This window comes from Falco naumanni, chromosome 2 (genome assembly GCF_017639655.2).
Source record: "Falco naumanni isolate bFalNau1 chromosome 2, bFalNau1.pat, whole genome shotgun sequence".
NCBI classification, from domain to species: Eukaryota; Metazoa; Chordata; class Aves; order Falconiformes; family Falconidae; genus Falco; species Falco naumanni.
In genome coordinates this window covers 24,398,046-24,412,145 of record NC_054055.1, presented here as the reverse complement: position 1 = coordinate 24,412,145, position 14,100 = coordinate 24,398,046, and the positions used below count along the sequence as shown (strand labels likewise).

The window sequence follows — 14,100 nt, the reverse complement described above, 5'->3', positions numbered from 1 at the left end:
AAGTAAACTGGGAGCACTGGTTGAACTTAACACCACCAGTGGGGAGGCATAACTCTTCACCCCAAAGTGATAGTTTGTGTTCCTTTATCAGTGTTGTAAGAGGGATTCTGAAAATAGATGCTTTCAAAACAAAACAAAATAAAACCACTGCTGACATTAACCCCAGACTGTTTCCTTTTTTTTCCTATCTGCAAACAGCACAGTTTCCAATTGTGTGTATTCATCTAAAAATTTTCTCATAACACTCCTCAAGTTCTTCCTCGGATCAGTGCTGCAGTCCTGTTGCGGTGACGTGCAAGGCGGCATGGGACCGTAAGCTGTGCTGAACGTGCTGCTGACACGGAAATCAGTGATGGCGGCTGATTGGCTGGCATGGACAAAAGAGAGATTCCCAAGGAGTTCTTTTAAAAATAAATGACTACTTAAGAGATATTTTTATCTTCTGCTTTTCAAATAAAACAGCAAGTATGGGACAATTATAAGCTAGTCTTTCAGAATTGCTTTATTTAAATGACATTATATTCTTTTCAGCTTTTTTGGATTTTCTTTGCTTTAAGTGCACAAAGGAAAGAAAGATGCTAACTGTGCAGATGAAATGGCCTCTTCATAGACATTTTAGTTTGCTGGTGTACCAGGACATTCCTGAAATATACTTCAGTTGTGCGGGAATCTGGCATAGGAAAGGAAGTATGGAGAACCTGAAATGGCAGCACACCTCCATGGGGAGGAAACAAGCCAGTGCTCATGGGAGGGATGCGGGTGAGGAGAGCAGCAGCATCAGGTCTGGGGTGCCAACAAGGCAGCTGCTTAGGGAATGGCGATGGCCACTTAGGGAGACGGAGGAACAAAGAGAAGCAGAGAAGGCAGGAAAGGGACAGTGGTGGAGAGCAAAGGAAGTTGTTGATTAGTGTAATACAGTTTTTAACATTGGTCATTCTTTTTGTATTTGAGAAATTGACTGTCCTGACTCTTAAGATGAAAGTGAGCCTTACTGTCAAATGCAAAGATGGCGCTACAAAAGCTGTTGTGCCTGTAGCAGCCCTGCGCTGTGCTTACACTCCCCATAGCTGGATACTGTACCTTTAGCATTTCTGTGCATTTATGTCAGTAACTACAGAGCCAAGTGTGTCTTGCCTGTCCTTAGTATGAGAACGAGAGAATAAGGAAAACCAAAACCTTTCTTTTCACTGTTGATGCAGCATTGGATAACAGGTTGGTTGACTACTGAACTTGAAAGGGCAACTTCTAGCTGTCTAAACATGGGTGAAGCTGAGAGATTTGTCCCTGCTTAGTCCAGTGTTGATGTAGAAGATTAGGCAAAAATTGGAGCTGCCTGTTCTCCATGAGTAGGACCAGTTCACTTCACTATTATCTGTTGTAATGCTGCTTTTATTCTGTCCATGCAATTCATATGTGGCAGTTTGCATCAGGGAGTAAGCTAAACCCACCAAACCATGCAATGGTGTTATTTGTCTTTACCTGTAAACCCTTTTTTCCTTCTGTTTGCCTGACTTTGTCATCTGAACTGAGCTGAATTTGATGCATATGGAAATGAAGCAGAAACAACAAAAGGCATTGTAATTTCTTTTTTTTTTTTTTCTCTTTTTTTCTAATGAACTTTAGGAAGCTCTATAAGCTGGAACTAGATAATGAGAAAAAATACAACTACTTTCTACTTACGTAGAGAAGGTCTCCTCTCTGGTCTGATTTTGTAAACGTTAATGTTAACAGGTTTCCATGGATGGTGTTGACAACTCAATGACTTCAGCATTTTGAATATTCTAAATCACAATATGTGTTATTGCTGATTTACCTTTTTTTTTGTTGTTGTTAAGAATATCATGCCCCAAATCTCAGTTGGCTTCTTTCTTTTTATCATGCAAGCAATGACTTAGGATTGAGTTTTATCTTCTGTTCTCATTTACTTTCTATTTGGCATGTATAGCCGTATTGATTTCTAACAAGTATCTGCATTGCTTATGACATGAGCAGTTTATTCTAGATGACTTTTGATGAAGTATACACAGTTAATTCAAGCTTCTTTCTGAATTCCTAAAGAGCATGGGTAACTTTCTTTTTTAAATCATTTCAAGTCACAACCTTTTGTACAGGCATAGGAGACCCTCTTGCTGTTGTGATAAAACATTTTCAGCTTCAGAAAACTATCTTAAACCTGCCTCAGAGAAGAGTTTAAAGAGTCAGTTTCTCCTGTTCTAGGGAGTTTCTTCATATTTTTTAAACAGTAACACGCTAACATCTTAAGTAAGATATTGCAGCAAAAATACTTCATGTTTAGTAGACAGTAAAAACAATAAAACTAGATTACGTATGTAGACTTACCAGTCCTGCTGTTTGGGCAGGGATTTAACAGATTCCCAGACATCTAGCAGCTACTCCTGGAATCAGCAAATGCCAAATAAACTCCAGACAACTCTGCAGCTGAATAACAGGGAGTTTAATGTGTCCCGCTTTGGGACCTGCCAGTATTGGTGGGTTTGCATGCCTTTTCACAGCAGTGCTGGGAACTTGTAATATTTTTTTCCATTTCAATAGAGAATTTTTTGGAGAGAAACAAATGACATCCAGCAAGCACATTTATTCATTGAATAGTAACTGATTCTTAATTTGAACAGAATTTTAGATCTCATAGAAATAGTGAATCATTTCTGCCTTTTTTTAGTCTCCACTAGTAAGTACCTTCTGTATACACACATCTGATGGAATTACATAGGGAAGTATTAGGGAATAGCTGTAGGATTCGCCTCTTCCAGGAAACAGTTTTGAAAGTACCTTATATTTGGATTTGTCAAGGCATTGCAGAGGTAAAAGAAAATTTTCTTCAGAAGTTTAGGAACCTGAAAGTTAGACCATCTCTTGCAGGGTTATTCAGTATTTTACACAGATGTGAACTCTTTCCTAAACTTCAACTAGTTTTGGGTGGTTTAAAGTATCTTCTAGTTCTATGCATAGCTTACATGATTATAATTTAGGTTCTTTTATTAAACTGCCAGTTTTTAATTTCTGTCTTCATAGCTTTAATGCTGCTAAACAGTCTTGTATTCCCAGTTTATTGCCTTGTTATACTTCATAGTTGCAATATGTTCTTTTTATTATAATTATTTGTGTCTTACACCATATTCTTTTCTGGATATTCATGGTTTACATATGGTTGTTTGTTTTTAGTAAAGAATTGATTTAAAGATACATAGTTGTTAGGTCATTTAATTTTCTACATGATCCATTCAGCTTCAATCTGGAAGTGTTTTCACTAGTAGTTATGAGTAACATAAGTTATAATTTATGACTATATTAACCTTATTTTATATTGAACAGCAATCATATCATTATAAACTATGATATATCTTTGTTCCACTTCATATTATTTGCTACCAATACATAAATGATGCCCTTTAACCTCCAGGCTTTCTCACAGATTTGGAGAAAGCCTATAACCTCACGATATGTTAAATTCTGATTGAGAGCAGGAGGGAAGGAATTTTATATCCCCTTTTCATTTTTCCTTTTGGAAAATCTCTTTTGGCTTTATCTTGAGCTGCAAGAATTCATATAACAAATCAAAATCTCTACCAAAAAGAAATCCCCCCCATCCGGTCATCTATCAAAATGCAGTCTGTAGTCTTATATGCCTATGATAATTTCAATTTTATTAAAACCAAACCAAACCCCCCACCCCCACAACCACCTCCATGAGAATTCTAAGCAAAAGCTCAGGCAAGATAAAATGGAAGGTGAATTTATTTCTTTTCTCCTCAGATGAGAAGTTGTGAGACTCTGAGATCTCGCGTTTTCCAGAAAATCTTTAGGATCTGAGTTCAAATCAGTCTTCCCAAAACTAAGTTGAGTTAATTTTCTAGTCTACAGTTCTACTTTCCTGTGTCCTGCTTCTTAGTAAGAGATGGTCCCCAAATTTACAACTCCAAACAAAATTCCAATAACTTTGTAGAAGCACATTTTGAATTTTTGTTTGGAAGGTAATGAAAAAGATGTCTTTGAAACATTTGAAGTGTAAAATCCCAGCAATGAAACATCTCCAGTGTGTTATTATATTGACATTTTTGCAGTTGTTGTCAAAGAGAAAGAAGGGGGATGTAGCTTTATTGATCTCAGTGGAGTTCACCATTGTCTTCAGATTCTTCCACTGACAAATGTGTCTGACTTGATCTATATTCGAGTCTTACTATTGCACTTTTGTGCCAACTTCTATAGTTTCTGCATTTCAGCTTGAGTTGGTGAGAAAAATATGTACTAATTTTGGGTGGGGGACAAACAGAAATCATCACAGCCATGTTTCACAATGTTCACTTTTTTCCTAATTAAGTAATAGATTCTCATTGAGTTTTTTTTCTCCAAAAGGTTTCTTTGCAATGTTTTCTATTTTCTTTTCCTTTCTTGATCCTTTTAAAATCACCTCTTACAAAACATGTTTATTTTATGGTTGCGCAAGGATATTGTTGTTGAAAATTAATCTGAACTACATGTGCAAGGTTTTTTTGTTGTAAAGATTAGCATGTTAAAGTCTAAATCTGAATTCTAGGACAAAAAAAAGAGTAGAACTCTTATTTAGGGACAGATGTAAGATTTGGCTAAGATAAGGTAAGAGATAAGTATAGTACCAGAAGTCATTGCAACTAGAAGAAATGGAAAGACATGAGAAGGATGGCAAAGGCTCTTTGTGAAAAATAGAGAGGAATAATTTCTATAATAATTCTGAAGATACATATAACTATTTTGATGTCTAATACTGCACAGAAAGTAGTGGCAAACTCAGACCATTAAAAAAAACACACCTGCTTTCTTGATGCTCCCACTGGAAAAGAGAAGTCAACTTCAAATGTAATAACTCTTGCTGCTTTACATCCAAAAATACAACTTGTGGTTAAAATTTGTAGGAAGTATGCCAGTGATTTGTTGTATGCATATGATCAGTTACAGTATGGAATCAAAGCCTTTCTAAACAGAAAAAAAAAAATCTGACTTAATTGAGTCACCTTTTTAATAATTGATGTCTGATCTTTTCATAGCCATAGATATCTGTAAACCAGAAGGATAGGAGAACAGCTTTGGAGTTAGACTTTCAACTGGCATATAATAGCTGTTCTATAATTAGTGGTATCTTGAGTAAAATTTTTTTCTGAACAGATGATTTTCCATTTTTGGAGACTGTCTAACCAGTTTTGAAATAGAACTATAGAGGAAAACTAAGCAGAGAGAACAAAACCAGGATTTAAACCTGGATCACACTGTAAAGAGGGTACTGGAAGTTAGTAGAATTCCATTACATACTAGAAGCTGAGTGTTTGGTTAAGGGCTCTCCTAATGGGGTTGTTAGAAATTTGAAGCATTTAAAACTGTTCTTGAACTTTTAAAATACTTTTTAAAACATTTTAAAACATTTTTTAAAGCAAATGGTTTTTATATGTTTTTTAGATGTTTTTGAACTGATTTAAGGCTTGGTGACCTGACATACCTGAGAACAGTTAAACAACTACAGAGACATTTACAGTATTTATATTGCTTACAGTCTGCAGAACTTAGTCTATACAAACGGTATTGATGGCTTTTACATCAATGTAAAACACATCAAGGTTTAATATTTTTTAATTTCTGTTTTTATGTGTTTAGATTTTTTTTATTGCATCCTCTCTAATTATCTCAAGTGTTTTTTTTTTTTTTTTTATATGTTCCTAGCTGATATTTTGACAGAAATGGTTGATAAGTTTCCAGGAAAAAGAGAAGGGATGACGATTACTTGCAGGAAGGATATGCAAGGAAGAAAGGAAGATGGAGGCTGACAGGAATAAGAGACATAGTACAGCGGCCAGGATTTAGCACCTTCCTAATGGCGATGTACCTTATGCTTTGTGTCTTGGCTGATGCTGTCTGTCCTGGTAACAGCACGAGCTCTCTTATCCAGCCACATCTCTTTCCTCCTTGGGGTTTGATCCAATGTGGAATCTAGAGGCAGAAGCAATCCTCAGTCTTCTGAGCTGTGAGGAGATAGATTCACATGGAAACTTTCTTTGTAAACCTGCTGATGAGTGGAAAAGCAGGATTCTCAGTCTCATGGGCACAGATTGCTGGGACCACGGTTCAGATGATTAATTTGGGTAGCAGCTGTGTATAAGAGAGTGTTTTGAGGGTTGCATAAGAAAAGGCTAAAGCTGGAATGAGATCAGTCTGTGACTCCACTTAGGATGAGCCTGTGTGCTGTGAGTCACCGACTGAGTGTGCAAGGTGAGAGTTATCTTGGCAGAAACTGGAGTGCTTCTTCACTTCCAGAAAATGAATCACCTGCTTCTCAGTGTATCTTTTGGTTAATTTTTATGAAGTAAACAGTTTTCAGAGGCTTCATTGCATTCAAGTATGTGTTTTTTACTGGCACGGCAGAGGACCTTTCAAGCAAAGGGAACTCACCTGTTGGGGCCAGTATTTTTTAGATTTTTCCCAGAAACATGTCTGAGTAATCAGTACAGTACCAGAAACACTGTCCTTCTGGCTCTACAGCCTTATTCCCAGAAGTGTTACCAAGTAAAGATACTAATGCAGTCAAAACTGCTAAGTGATCTTTACTTTCTAGTCTGCTTCTATTTATTCTCTTTGTTTTGTCTGCTTCTAGCTTTAAAGGGAGAAATTTTGTTGTGTTAAAATCTGGAAAAAAAGGAAGAAGTTAATACAACGTGCCGTCCCTGGAAACATTGCGCTTGGGCCAGAAGTTGACCTGGTGTCAAGAAAGCTCCAAATTGTTAGTTTTCTTCTTAACCGGTATAAAAACTGTGAAGGTAGTGGTTGCGCAGACCTTTACAGCAGAGAGGTGCAGTCTTGGAGAAGGCCAGCAGTGCTGGCAGGAGACCAAGAGAGGCTTCAAACTCTGTGTGTCCTCCAGAGGTGGTGCAATGCAGATCTTTGAGAAGTTCCCCGTGAGGTACAAGATACCCTGCCACCGCAATTAGCATATTTGAATACTTTTTTTCCTTGTTCACGGGGGAGTTGTATCTGTTTAGATGCGATCATTTAATTCCTGTGTTTTTCTGTTTGCATATGAAGAGAATCATAGAATCATAGAATACTTTGGGCAGGAAAAGGGACCTTAAAGATCACCTAGTCCCACCCTCCTGCCATGGGCAGGGACACCTCCCACTAGACCAGGTTGCCCAAAGCCCCATCCAGCCTGGCCTTGAGCACTGCCAGGGATGGGGCAGCCACAGCTGCTCTGGGCAACCTGTGCCAGTGCCTCACCGCCCTCACAGTGAAGAATTTCTGCCTCGTATCTAATCTAAACCCACCCTCTTTCAGTTTAAAGCCATTATCCCCTTGTCCTGTCACTACATGCCCTAGTAAAAAATCCCCCTCCAGCTTTCTTGTAGGCCTCCTTTAGGTACGGAAAGGTCTCCCCAGAGCCTTCTCTTCTCCAGGCTGAACATCCCCAACTCTCTCAGCCTGGCTTCACAGGAGAGGTGCTCCAGCCTCTGATCGTCTTTGTGGCCCTCCTCTGGACTTGTTGCAACAGGTTCACATCCTTCTTGTGTTGGGGGCACCAGAGCTGAATGCAGTACTCCAGGTGGGGTCTTGAGAGCAAAATAAAGTGGAAGAATCACCACCCTCGACCTGCTGGTCACACTTCTTTTGATGCAGCTCGGGATTCAATTGGCTTCCTGGGCTGCCAATTGCACATTGCCAGGTCATGTTGAACTTCTTGTCTGCCAACACCCCCAAGTCCTTCTCCTCAGGGCTGCTCTCAATCCATTCTTCACCCAGCACGTATTTGTGCTTGGGATTGTCCCAACCCATGTGCAGGACCTTGGATTTGGCCCTGTTGAGCATGAGGTTTCCATGGGCCTACCTCTCAAGCCTGTCAAGGCCCCTCTGAGCAGCATCCCTTGCCTCCAGCATGTTAACCACACCACATAGCTTGGTGGCATTGGCAATCTTGCTGAGGGTGCACTGGATCCCAGTGCCCATGTTGTGGACAAAGACATTAAAAAGTGCCAGTCCCAATACCAACCCCTGAGGAATGCCACTCATCACTGGTCTCCGCTTGGACATCGATCTGTTGACCTGCAACACTTTGAGTGCAGCCATCAAGCCAATTCCTTATGCACTGAATGGTCCACTCATCAAATCCATGTCTCTCCAATTTAGAGACAAGGATGTTGTGTGGGACAGTGTCAAATGCTTTGCACAAGTCCAGGTACATGACATCAGTTACTCTTCCCTCATCCACCAATGCTGTAATGCCACCATAGAAGGCCACCACATTTGTCAGGCACGATGTTTGCACTTAGTGAAGCCATGTTAGCCGTCACCAATCACCTCCTTATATTTCATGTGCCTTAGCATAGCTTCCAGGAGGATCTACTCCATGAACTTACCAAGCACCAAGGTGAGACTGACTGGCCTGTAGCTCCCCACGTCTTGTGTATTTCTCTTTTAAAAAATGGAGATTATGTTTCCCCTTTTCCACTCTGTGGGAATGTCACGAGACTGCCACAACTTCTCAAATATGGCTTAGCCACTTCATCCTCCAGTTCCCTCAGGACACTTGGATGCATCTCATCAGGTCTCATGGACTTGAGCACCTTCCAGTTCCTTAGATGGTCTCAAACCTGATCTTCTCCTGCAGTTGCACTTTAAAATGATTCAGTTCATTTTTTTCAGTCCAGTACCTTAACTTCATTGTCTTAGAAGGTAAGACAATATGCAACTGCCTGTACCTTTTCTTCAAAAGATAAGTATCTGTGGTGTGTGATCAGTGGAACTGAATTTCTGTTTATGACCAAAGGAGATGTTGAGATATTCAGGTTGCTCTTTCTTGATCATAAAGGCCTAGCACTTGAGTATTCCCCAATAAAACTTTGGCTGTGGAACCAACCTGTGCTTTCAGTCGCACAGAAGTTGATTTCTTGGCTAATAGGTCACTTGGTGACTCCTGTCTTCTGCCTTCTCTCTTTCTTGTATGAATATGTTTGGGAAGGATTTTGGAAAATAATTCATATAGCTTCTTTTCACTTACTAGGCAAAATACAAGCTTTTATTTTTTTATCATTATTATTATTGTTTTTGTTTTTTTTCCTTATATCTGCATAGCTGCAATTAAATACAGAAAGCCTTGGTAGTTTTTCTATATTGTTAATTAAAATTTTGTTGAGTCAAGTGCCTTCTTTCCCTTATGATGTCTTTTGAAGATATTTCTGCTGTTAGGTAATGAGAACATGAAATGGTGCATATTTTTCATACTAAATATGTTTGAACTTTTTGTAGGATATAAAGTACATGATGTGGTTTATAGTCTACTATAATTACCATTGTGAACTTTAGTCACTGGAGCTAATCAGTAAGTGGTTTGTTGTTACAGCTGTCTGATAAGTTTTCATTCATAGCATTAAATTCTTCCTTATATTTCTTATTTCTTTGACTGACCTGCTTTTCCTATGATATGACAAAGAAAAACAGGGTGGTGCTACAGTGCAGGGTGGTTATTTTTGTTTTGTATATAACAATTTCTAGGGAGAAAGGAGTGAGGAAAAGGATCACTACAGTTCTGAAGATGACCTGATGTTACTGCATTATGTCCAGGAATTAGTTTTTCCACCATTAATAACTTTTGCATATGTGTAGGTAGGACTGGTTGTGTTGAGTTTTCTTTTTGCTCAAAATATTCAATTTGTTAATCATTAAAACAAAACGTTAGGACACACCTAAGATTGTAAAAGTAACTGGCAGAGAGTTGCTCTTAATAGGGTGATATATAATTTTATAATTCAAATTTATATTTTTATCATTACTAATACTCTGATGGGATATTTACTTTAAATCCTTCTCCTGTTTCCTGAAATTTGGCACTTCCTGAAAGATGGAAAAACTTTTGAGGAAGCTGTCGTCATCTTAAATTTCAGATTTAAATTTCAAAATAGCTGATTTAAAAATTAATGAAGCATAAATTCTAAATTAGATTACAGAAAATAAGATGTTTCTGAATTTACTCAGAGCAGTAGCTTTCTTTGGGATTATGTATTAAAGTAGTTTTATGGTAGAAATGTGAGGATTGTCTGCACATGATGGGAAAAACAAGGAGTGGGAAAGGAAAAAGGTAGGGTAACTGTTTTAAATGAGACAAGCTTAAATATTCAGACACATCAAAACATTATTTGAAACAGACTTTTGGACAAATTTCCTTTTGCATCCACATATGTGCTTTTCCATCATCCTCATATTTTAAGAGTGCAGATGGAAAATAAGCATATTAGTCTTAAATGCAAAGGATAGGCCTGTATCATCATCAGGGTTTTTTTATACTCATCTACCTCTTCCACTATGTTTTTATTTGCCAAAGACAGCATGACAGGTAAGTACCTTTATAAAACTTGGGGAAGATTATTTTGCATTAAACATCTGCTTAGGAAGATACCACCTACAAAAAAGCTCACTTATATTTGTTATGGGAAACTATGTGAATCTGTTGTATAGGTTTATTATTGATGGGAAAAATCCTGCTTAATATTTCATTTAATACTTGAATCAGTCCTCCTAGTATCTTCAGACCTAATTCAGAATTAAACCCTAAAAACACTGGAACGAACAAAAATGGCTTCCTAACCAGGCACATTTTGGCACCTATTCTTTCTTTCAAGTTAGCAGTGATATTTAGCCAAATACTTTACATAGCAATGTTTTGTTTTTCAGGATGGGAAAAAGAAGTTTGACAAGGAAAGTGAGAAATACTATTCCATCCTAGAGAAGCACTTAAATTTATCAGCAAAGAAGAAAGAATCTCATTTGCAAGATGTAAGCACTTAGCACATTCTTAGCCGGTTTCACATTTGCATAGAGATCATGATAACAAACTGTTTCTCTTCAATTCATGCTATATTTTGTCAGTGTGAAATTGAGGTAATTTCTTGTAATCATGCTTGTTGTCAATATAAATTCTTGAGTGGGATTAATGTGACCCTAATAGGAGTTAAATAATTTAACAAGGCAATGTTCTACATGTCCAATTTTGTGTACATCAAGTACAACTAATATTTATTGGTTGCAACAATAGAATTCTATTACAATAAAAATGTGACTTTTATAAGGTATATGTGGAATATTTGAAAATCAAATAATTAATTGCTTTTTTGCTATTTAATTTATTACTCAATGAAATTACACTTCTGTTTCACATAAATTTTAATCTCTGAGTCTGAATTGAGATCACTCTTGCAATGCTTTTTTATGCTTCTTTTAAACTCTTTTTCACCTTATTCTGATATTGCATCCTGAATTTTTATCCACAACATCAGCTTTGAAGTGTCTGTATGGCTAATTATTTGTGTTTAAAACAGACAAACAAAAAAAAGGTATGAATGAAGACTTCTAGTTTAACGGGAGGATTCCAGGGCTTTTCAGTATGCTGGTAGAAAATAATTATGATTTCTTTTTGAGGAAAATCACAGTAAACCCAGCAATTTTATATCAGTGACACTTCGGGATTTGCGCCAAAAGTAGTGAAAATTTATTTTGATGGGATTACTCTTGCCACAGTGACTTTTAAATGGTAGGGATTAGTTTGCAGATGGAGTTTTCACAGGAGATGTGACAATCGCTCAGTCACAAATTGTAGGATATTTTTTTCATGCTTATCAATAATACTGTAATTCAAATTAAATAAAGATTAGCAATTCAAAATTTGTAATAATGTTTATACTACTGAATTGTCATTGCTGTCTATATAATAATCAGTCTAGATAAGGCATTATTTGTGTAGAATTGGTTAATTGTTCCACTTGTATGTCAAAGTTTTCTATGGACAGCTTTCACTTTTCCTAAGTATGCTGTCTTGATGAAGAAACAGTTCTGTTAGAAGCCAAGCACAGCTGAGAAAAAAAATATGTATTTCTTATCAAAACGTGGAGAAGCACCAATTTACTTTAGAATAGAAATAAAATAAATAAAATATTTTACTCTTGAGCCATGAGGACAATTACAGTCTAAAAACAGCAACTGAAGTGAAAAGTAACAACTGTGAATCTAGTAAACTGTGGTAGAATAACAATGGATTTGGCTCAAGTATATGAACTAATGGAAAACCAGAATAAATTTTTCCACTGTGTCCTTAAGTGACATCTCTGGATTTAAAAATCATGTAACTGAGGCTGAGGTTTTTTGCTTTTCTGGATGCCCCATTTGCAAAGCATCTAGTCCATAACTTGTCATTTATATCTTCCCCAGTTTGATGCACCTATAGGTGCACTGAATTAGCAACACAGACCCACCCTGAGCAGACGGTACGATAGTAAATCAATCAGTACCAGTAATGTTAACTGGGGAGACTTTGGGCCTGTACCTGTATTGTAAATAAAAAACAGGCCAAGCAAAAAAAAAAAAAAAAAAAAAAAAAAAGCCCAAAGTCCAAGTGACAGCTGTTGACTCACATCCAGCAGGGTTTGGGTGAGCCCTGTTTATGTCCACAGCAGAGGTTTCTGGAGCAGCTGACAGCAGAGCTGGGGCACAAAGAACCAGGTGGTGCTGGTGGCTGGGGCTTCGGTGCTCAGTGCAAGTGACAGGCAGTCCTTGCCTTAAGCCACTGTCATGCACTTAGAGAGATTGGAATACCCTTTTTTTGACTACCGTCATGCTGAAAAATACAACTTTCTTTTTTTAACCCACTGTTTCTTTGAATTGTTGAGGTTTCTTGGTACCTCATCACATTATTTGGGTTAGAGTACTGGGATGGGCAAGGCGTAGTTCTTGTACTGTATTGGGTTATTCAGACGTGGCACTTAGAGACATGGTGTAGTGGTGGACTTGGCAGTGCTGGGTTAATGGTGGGACATGATTTTCTCAAAGGTCTTTCTAACCTAAATGATTCTATGTTTCTATCATTTGACATATATCGCTTGACTGTAATTCAGAGCACCTTAATTAGGCATCTAAAGTTTGATGGTCTGGACATATTCTATAGAGAGTGGTTTGCATATATGCATCTAATTGAAATGTGTTGGATATTTTAAGAGCCTGCAAGGCTGTTTAAGCAGTTTACATAATGACTAGACTTTTTTTCCTTTAGCATCAAGAAGAAACTTCCTAATACTGTCTTTCCACTGCCTGTGGAAGTTCACAGTGGAGCAGAAAATGGTTAGAACCCAGTGATGTGAAAAAGTTAATAAACTCATTGTTTTATTTCTTTGAAATCTGCTCCAGAATCAGGCATAAATATAGAGCAAAGGATTCAGTCTCCAAGCTGATGATGAGTTCTGGTATATATGTCAGTAATATCCCATATCAATGAAAGTATTACTCACTATAACTATATATCATGCAAATAGAGACTGGAAATCATATCCATCAAATCTTTTTATTTTTTACATGCAGTTTTAAGTCATAAAAGAAGTGTGAGAATCCTTTCAGCTTTTGAAACTTTAAAATAATTTTCAAAATAATTCTTAACAATCTGAATCCTCAGTGTTCATAAAAACTCATAAACTTCTACAGAAGATGTGTTTTGGAAATTAGGATTTAGTCACTGTACACTAGTGGTGATTGTGGCCTTGATTTGGGAACCCATCCCTGAGTCTGAGATGGTACTTGGTTGTCCTAAGTATCATTACAACTACAATCTCCTTCAGAATAGAGATGGATTTAATAAGGTGTTTAAATACTTTTTCTGTGTCGAAGCCTGAAAGAACTCATTTCTAAACCCAGGTTCTGTTATTTGCTTACAATTAAATGTGAGAGCTGAGGTCTGTCTCAAGTGCTTATTGACAGCACTATTGACAGTGTGAGCAAGGGCTCACTGGATCGTGTCCCATAATGGTGGCACCTGGTTCTGTTCAGCTGTGTAGCATTGCCTTTGTGATACATTTTTTGCAAAATAAAACTATTAACAGAGCATTAAAGAAAGCAGTAGCCAAACGCACTATATGAATGGCACATGGCAGAGTTAATTCTGTGGTAAAGCGCTTGATTATTGGGAATTTTGAGTCTTGATTCCTGCTTCATAATATTTGTGTACTTAATTTTGTGAGTTTTTATAGGCATGGGAAAAAAATGCTAGTCCTGAAGCATTTGAAACATATAATTGAGGCCTATCCTTTAAAG

General features: G+C 37.4%; 1 protein-coding gene across 1 annotated transcript in view; it reads left to right on the top strand.

Moving 5' to 3' along the window:
• Nucleotides 1-14,100, top strand: part of ARHGAP42 (Rho GTPase activating protein 42) — a 162,138-nt gene that overhangs the window by 92,747 nt on the left and 55,291 nt on the right. The window contains exon 5 of the mRNA XM_040583783.1: nucleotides 10,702-10,803. Within this exon, the coding sequence (XP_040439717.1) occupies nucleotides 10,702-10,803 (102 nt within the window). The remainder of the gene's footprint in view (nucleotides 1-10,701; nucleotides 10,804-14,100) is intronic.